This window comes from Mercenaria mercenaria, chromosome 17 (genome assembly GCF_021730395.1).
Source record: "Mercenaria mercenaria strain notata chromosome 17, MADL_Memer_1, whole genome shotgun sequence".
NCBI classification, from domain to species: domain Eukaryota; kingdom Metazoa; phylum Mollusca; class Bivalvia; order Venerida; family Veneridae; genus Mercenaria; species Mercenaria mercenaria.
This window is the reverse complement of record NC_069377.1, coordinates 28271917-28280104: the sequence shown is the minus strand read 5'-3', so window position 1 is coordinate 28280104 and position 8188 is coordinate 28271917. Positions and strand designations below refer to the sequence as shown.

Here is an 8188-nt window from a genome sequence, read left to right as displayed (position 1 = left end):
TGTTATTTTTATAACAAGAGCAAAACCATCAGGCTGAGGAGGCTGCGTTTTTGGTGCGTGGCATTCCCTGTTTGATATTTGTCTTTGTTTTTTACTGTCAAAACTGAAAATATTAGAAAGAACAATTTATGCCAAAGAGCAATAAAATAAATGTATTTTATAGTTCTTTGTTTATGCAGAAAAAAGAAAGAATCCGTATGACTAGGTTTTCCCGTCAGATAGGCAGCGCCTAATTTCATATTAGGTCATTTAAGAACATAAGGCTGGCTAGTAATTCTTTTTCAAAATGGGCCTGGCTATGTATTACAGCTTTCAGAAGATTGCTAATTTTATATAGAACATATAGCAAAATTATTTACTACTGTATACCCTTGAGGTTTTTTTTGCATGAGTGTTCTCCCTTCCGCAACGTAATTATCGCCACGTCATAGCCGGTGTCGCTGTACCAAAATGGCGACCTCGTTGAGAGAAAAACAAATCGCTTCTTTGAAGCGAATGTTGAATTTTAATATACCCTTAAACAAAACAAGCAATGTTGAACCACAGTGGAAGGTTCTTGTGTACGATCGCTTCGGCCAAGACATCATATCGCCTTTGCTCGGCGTGAAAGAGCTACGCGACATGGGTGTAACACTACATCTGAATTTGCACTCAGACCGGGACACCATACCAGATGTTCCCGCTGTGTATTTCGTTATGCCAACAGACGATAATGTTCAGAGAATATGTAGAGACCTTCAGAACCAATTGTATGAGTCCTACTACCTTAATTTCATCTCTGCTATCCCAAGACAGAAACTGGAAGATTTGGCCGGTGCTGCCATAAACAGTAACAGCGTTCCACAGGTTTCGAAAGTCTTTGATCAGTATTTGAACTTTATTTCTTTGGAAGATGACATGTTTACATTAAGACATCAAGATCGGGAGAGTATATCATACTATTCAATCAATCGTGGTGATGTCAAAGATACAGAAATGGAACAAATTATGGACACATTAGTTGACAGTTTATTTTCTGTGTTTGTTACGTTAGGAACTGTGCCAATTATTCGATGTCCTAGAGGAAATGCTGCTGAAATGGTTGGAGAAAAGCTAGACAAAAAGTTGCGTGAAAATCTTAGAGATGCTAGAAACAGTTTCTTTACATCCGACAGTGTTCAGGCAGGGCAGTTCAGTTTTCAACGTCCTCTCTTGGTTCTCTTGGATAGAAACCTTGACATAGCAACAATGCTGCATCACACTTGGACATACCAGGCCCTAAGTCATGATGTCCTGGACTTTAAATTGAACCGGGTAGAAATAGAAGAGGCAACAGAAGTGAGGTCTCCCGGTGGAACGCGGCCTGCCAAAAAGAAAAAATCATACGACATGCATACTACTGACAGGTCCGTTCAGTTACAACATAGAGCCATTCAAAATTAAGATATTTCTGTTTTACAAGGCATTTTACTTAAATATCTTCAATAGATTTAATTCAATAATTGAATAAATTCATTCTTAAATAGAGGTAGTGGTATTTATCATGTACCACTTTACTGGCGTTGGCTATTTGCTGTACATACCATAATTCAAATTATCGTTGGCACCAGTTTATTTTTCAATATAATGGAAAAACTTTTAAGTATTGGTACAGTAAAGTTTAGAATCATGTTATTTCTAAAGTAATGTAATTTCAAAAACACATTGTTAAATTGTTTTTTTCTGTCATTGAAAAACAGTAGTTTGCCAAGTTCACATAATTTCTGTCAAGCATTGTCAACACACTTGTAAGGTATGTTTTTGTTGGTAAACTATCGCAAAATCAAACTGAAGACCATATTCCTATCTATATTAAAGTTAAATGTAATTAAGTTCTGTAGACTTAAACATACATGTGTATATTAAATCTGACAAATGTCACAATACATGCTATGGTACTGAGCAAATTAGGATACTTTGCACGTAATACTCAATTATTAACCCAGTTCATATTAATCATAAAGAGAAAACAAGAGCACACTGTTTATGAACAAAATGTTTTTCAAGGAAGTCTGACTTGCTTTACCATGTTTACATCACTGCACTTGCTTTGGAAATCAAGTTCTGATTAGTAAATATTCTTATCAGGAACTTGAATGTACAAATGGTAAATGAAATGCACATTTTTGTAAAGGTAAAATGTAAAGGTAAATTTTACTTACCGTCACTTTGTGAAACAATGAACATAAGCTCTGTAGAGCTTTTTGAGTGACCCTTTTTAAGACCAGTTTAAACCATTTATACCCTACCCCCAGCAATTTGCTGGTATCCATTTACAGCTGGGTCGACTAAAGCAATCATGATAAAGTACCTTGCCCAAGGACACACTGGGTGTAGCCAGGAATAGAACTCCTGGCCTTCACCTCTGTAGGAAAGCATCTTAATCAATGCGTCCGCTTCTGTGTGCGAAAAACAAATTCACTCGAAACTTCCTTAAGAATGTTACATAGTGATAATTAATTTAATAAAAATGCTCAAAATAGAACGTAAAATCTCTCACTTTGTGTAGCAATTTTTTTTTTAAGAAGATGTTTTCGAAATGTTGCACTATGAGAAACCAGGGCTGGTATTCATAAAACTCCAAAAGGAAAATTTTCCCTAAGGGACTAACTAAGGGTAAAGTTCCAGAGCATTTTGTGGACTATAGTCGAGATAGCTGGAATGTCTAACAATATTGTCAGATACAGTGTGGCATAGTAAAGAAGATTACCAATCAATCTTATAAAGTCTACACTTTCCTTTTGCGCTATAATGTTCAGGAAGTTTTACAAAGTTAAGGATTTTTGAAAGTTTTCTCTTTAGGAGCTTTATGAATACGGGCCCAGGTGCCTTGGAATACTGTCCCAATGCTGAAATGACAGTGCTACCAGGCCACTTACACATTTTCTCCCTGATTTTATAATGACGTTCTTTATGTGAAGACTGTATACCTTGACAGAAGTTTGTAAAGTAATCTGTTTCAGGTAAATAAAATGTCAGGTGAAATAATGATTCAATGGGCCAATGCAATCAATGCTGTCAATTACATTCATAATTTTTTTGGTCAGTAAAAGTTGATAAATTAAGAAATTTATGCTACTATTATTGACTATAATACTTATTGTCTAAGGTTTTTCTTTAACGTATGTGAATATGTTTGGTTTTGCAGCTTTTGCTTCTTAATATCTGTTTTATCAGGGTTTTTGTCAGTCTTCTCCTCAGAAAATAATGCAATTTCCTGTTGTTTCCCTCTGAAATTGACGACATTAGGATTTATTCCCCTTTGCAGAAAAGACACATTGTATGTATTCATTCCCCTTTGCTGGAACAATACATATTCTGCCGTGTATACTGAAAAAGACCCTTGTCAATTAAATGTATAGCAAAGACATTTAATAATAACTTATTACACTCAATATGATCTTTTCCGCATTTTATAATGCCATAAATAGGTAACAGTAAGTTACGCTTGTCTTTTCAGGTTCTGGCAGTTACAGAAGGGCAATCCTTTTCCCACAGTAGCAGAAGCTGTGCAGGAAGAGCTGGATGCTTACCGAGCTAAGGAAGACGAAGTCAAAAGCCTGAAGGCTGCAATGGGTATAGAGGGCGAGGACGAATCTGCTATCAGCATGCTGTCGGACAATACAGCAAAGTTGACCTCGGCCGTTAGCTCTTTACCGGAACTCCTAGAAAAGAAACGGCTGATTGACATGCACACTAACATTGCTACTGCTCTTCTCGATCAGATTAAAAGTCGTAAGTTGGACGTTTATTTTGAAACTGAAGAAAAGCTAATGAGCAAAGCCATGCTAGATAATCTAATGGAGATTATATCCGATCCTGAAGCTGGGACACCGGAAGATAAACTTAGGTTATTTTTAATAGCACTTATCTGTGGACCAACTTTGAGTGATGCTCAGATTGATCAGTACAGTGTTGCACTAGAGGGCGCTAACTGTGATATATCGGCACTGCAGTATATCCGCAGATGGAAAGCTTACACGAAAATGACGGCGGCACCAAGTCAGTATGGTGGGGGCGGCACTAAAACTGTGAACATGTTCTCAAAATTGATGTCACAGGGATCGCAATTTTTCATGGAAGGTGTGAAAAATCTTGTAATTAAGAGGCATAACCTCCCGGCAACACGAATCGTAGATGCTCTTATGGAAATGAAAACGATGCAAGACATTGAAGATTATCGTTACTTTGATCCGAAACTTTTGCGAGCTGATTCCTCTATTCCGCGAAACAAGTCACCATTCCAGGAAGCCTATGTGTTCGTAGTAGGTGGGGGTAATTATATAGAGTACCAGAATCTTGTAGACTATGCTAAGGGAAAGTCTGCTACAACACCAAAGAGAGTCGTTTACGGCTGTAGTGACTTGTCAAATGCGTCACAGTTCCTCAAACAGTTGTCAAGGCTAGGTCAAGAAATGTGAAGCTGTAGATATCAACTTCAAAATAGTACAAGCTTATATTAAGATTGTCATACTTGGCAAAGTGTTGGTAACTAACCGTAACAAGTCTGTTTTAAAGAGTTAAATTAGGTACTTTATTCATAACGTTTTTGTGCATGATCAACTGAAGAAAACATACTAAGCTTTTCGAGAAATCTGAATTGTCTTGCTATATACTGATTTTGAGTTTACATTCTTTGAAAATGTATTTATAAAAAATGCAAGGAAACTATCAAGGAAGTTATTTTTTCACTTTGGTATATACATTGTAATTTTAATAAATATGTTTTCATGATAGCCCTGTAATTGATTCAAAGTTTTGTCATATTTGTCCAAGAGCTAAAAGGACAGATTGAGGGTCCATGGAAAGGCTTTTGTGAAAACAAATGTTCATTAACAATTTATAACATTAGAAAATTCATGTACATATTATATACTTGTAAATTGTCTGATGGGAAAACTCCCAACCCGGTGTTTACAATCATTACCGACATTTGTGGTGTTGCCAATGACAAAAGTGAAGAATGAGAGGCTGTACTGACCAGGTTTTACAGGTAACATCAGGGTGATGCCTGTATTTAATGCCCTGTCAGTACAGACCTGTCAGATAACGTGCATGCTGGTGTAATAATACATTGGCTAGATTATACATAATAGGGACTATTTATTTAAATTGTTATAATCATGTAATAAGAGTTGACTAAATGAAAATAAATGGTTTTGAGATTATTTGGAGAAAACAGGTTGCTGAAAAAAATAGTAGCTCCCTGTGCCACAACAACTTACATGTATATATTGAAGTAAATTATTTTCAAATTTCATGAAAAGAGTGCTATCAGTGATTTAAACTGTAAAATTAAAAATTTTTGCAAAGGATTAACTTTTGCTATACTCGCTATTAAGTGTACATATTTATACATTCGCAAAAATGAATATTCTTGAAAGTGCTATTATGATTTTAAAACTACCTGCTCAGAGTTTGGGTGAAATTTCAGTGTGTTCATTTCCACTAACTTTGACATACATTATATAAAATTATGATAAATGACACCGAAAAATGTTAAAGTGAGTGAAAGGAAGTGTTGGGTAGTTGTAAAAAGCAAGAAAATTGTTGATTTTCTCTGTTATTTCAAAAGTGTTATGAAGATTTGCCCCCCTCTGCACAATAATATTAGTAATTAAATAGAAGAATGTCGTGCAACATTGGTTTGTCAGTAAGTTTTTACAACATGTCGCTTTTCACAGCACCCACATTATATGAATTTTTGAGAGAGAAAAAAATATTCACCTAAAATGTGTGAGCAAGTCGCTTTAAATAGTACATTTTTCACAAGCTGGCCATATTTGTGAATATACTACCAAGCAAACTTCTTTCAATTGTAAAGTCTTTAAAATTTGTAAAATGAAATTTAAGCCTTGCTAAAACGTTTTATTTTACTAATAATTTTTAAAGGAAGTGCATGAATGTGTCAGTAAATTCAGAGAATGTGCTTTGCATTGTTAATAGGGGTGACTATTTATTTGATAAAGAGATATTTATTAATTATCATTAATATTTGGTTATAAGTGTTTTGTTGTTATGATTAGATGGGGAATGTGTGTTTTCCAACCAACTCTTGTTCTACAGAAGTTAAGCTGTTTTCTGAAAGAATGTCAGAATGGTGTCTTTAATAATGATATCCATGATCATAAGTCAGTTAATATTAATTTATACATTTATTGACTGGAGAGCCGTTCAATAAATGTTTTATTATATGGTGTAGAAATAAATTTTTACATATTTCAAGTATTGACTTTAATAATCATATCTTCTATTTAGGCTATGTGGCACTCACACACTGTTTTATAAACTTAATGACATCTTATTGAATAAAGAGGAAAACTTGCAAATGAGGTATATAATATACATTTATATGACAGAAAAGTCATTCAATAAGTGTTTAATTTATTACATGCCAATAGAATTCAAATGAATTTTGATAAGATTTTCCTTCAAGTTTTGACTAGCTAACAGCGCAAACTATGGACCAGAGATTTATGTAAGGAGTCGTGTAATAATATGTATTTATAATTTTATTCAGTGGGTTGCCAGCCAATAGTCAAAAATATTTACCCAAGTTACAATGGACAAAGGTCATATAGTTGTCCATCCATCAACTTGGACAATACATTAAATTTTGTACCATTAACTGTTAAAAGGGGTGCATACCAAAAAGATACTGACAGAATGGCAAAAAGTAGATCATGATCAGCCTGCACATACATGCAGTATGATCATGATCTGCACTGCTCGCAAAGGTAGAATCAGTTGTGTCTAGCATGAAAAGGGTTAAGAAATCCTGGTTACTTACAAATTTAATGTTATTGCCAATCTTGACACTTAATAATATTGATAACTTTAAATATATCTGCTATATATATTTTTCAATCCAGAGTAACTTAACAAAAATGGTGGAGAAAACGGTTTCATTCTGTAGGTTGTATTTGCCTCAAATTTTGTGCTCTAACCTAATTATTGTGCACTGATATAGTGGTTATGGTCGCTGACTTCAAATATCTTGCTCCTCACAGATTTGGGATTGAGCCTCACTCGGGGCATTGAATTCTTCATGTGAGGAAGCCTTCAGCTAGCTTACGGAAAGTCGGTTGTTCTATCCAGGTGCTGGCCTGTGATGAAATAATGCACAGATGGGCATCTTGGGACTTCCTCCGCTATCAAAGCTGGAAAGTGTGACCTTAAACCCAACAAATAAATTGATTTTCATTTTTCTGTTGATAAGTCTAGCAAGTCTTGTTGAAATGATTATTCTAATATGAGGAACTTCTGTAATAATACATGCTATATATATGTCCAGGAACTTGTGATAATTGCTAAAACATTTCGAATGAGTCTTAAAGGGACACGCCTCCAGTTTATGTATATTTTGAAAGTCATTTAATTTATTAATTATTATTGATAATAAATTGAAGGAAGATGTTTCAATGAGTTCTGTTTAGTATTTGTTTTGACAAACACAGTAAAATAATGTGAAACTGTATAATTTTGTTGGCACACACTTTCATGACATTGGCAGAAACAGCTATTTAAGTATGACAGTTGAAAATAAAATGATTTGGAATTTTAATATGTAATTTAGATTACATTTCGTGGACTGATAATTAACAATGAAATCCACAAAAATTAGTCCCAATGAAAAGTAATGATTCCACAGTATGTAGAAAATGTAGAAAAGCTCCCAAAAGCATTAGTCACACAGTAGAAATGTGAAAATGAGGGAATATACATTTTTTTTCACACATTTCTAAAATATTAACATTCTGACGAAAATTTTGAGGTTGGTCCCTTTAACTTCACATGTACTTGCTTGTTTAAAACTAAACTTTAATGTTATGAATGATGGTATATTACAATTACTCTCTACTTCATAGTTATGATCATTATGAAAAATGTGCAATGATCAGAAGTGGTTATCAAATTGAGTTTTAAATTAGTGAATATGAATAAAATCAGCTATATTTGTAATGCATTGCTTTTTTTTCTTATCAAACAAAATTTAGAAAGATATAAAAAATGCTCCTGAAAAGTATATAATAGAAGTTGCTTTTAGCTCAACTTTTCGAAGAATAGGTAGACCTATTGGACTCGCCCATTCATCAGCATTGGCATCCTGATTTAATAAAGTTTTTGTATGTAAGTTGGTATCTCGGTAACCTCATGTGGGAATGGATTG

The 8188-nt window shown here is 34.3% G+C and overlaps 1 protein-coding gene across 1 annotated transcript; it reads left to right on the top strand.

Annotated features, from left to right (window-relative positions):
* The first annotated feature begins 424 nt into the window (after nt 1-424).
* LOC123535615 (sec1 family domain-containing protein 1-like) lies at nt 425-7980 on the top strand. Its single transcript, XM_045318333.2, has 2 exons — nt 425-1385; nt 3479-7980. The coding sequence occupies exons 1-2, from the start codon at nt 451-453 to the stop codon at nt 4437-4439; spliced, it is 1896 nt and encodes a 631-aa protein (XP_045174268.1). The 5' UTR covers nt 425-450; the 3' UTR covers nt 4440-7980.
* Nucleotides 7981-8188: the final 208 nt, after the last annotated feature.

Excerpts from the sequence above, each read along its gene's own strand:
- LOC123535615 (XM_045318333.2), top strand. The coding sequence starts at position 451 with ATGGCGACCTCGTTGAGAGAAAAACAAATCGCTTCTTTGAAGCGAATG. Across the intron at positions 1,386-3,478 it reads GACATGCATACTACTGACAG|GTTCTGGCAGTTACAGAAGG; the intron begins GTCCGTTCAGTT and ends TTGTCTTTTCAG.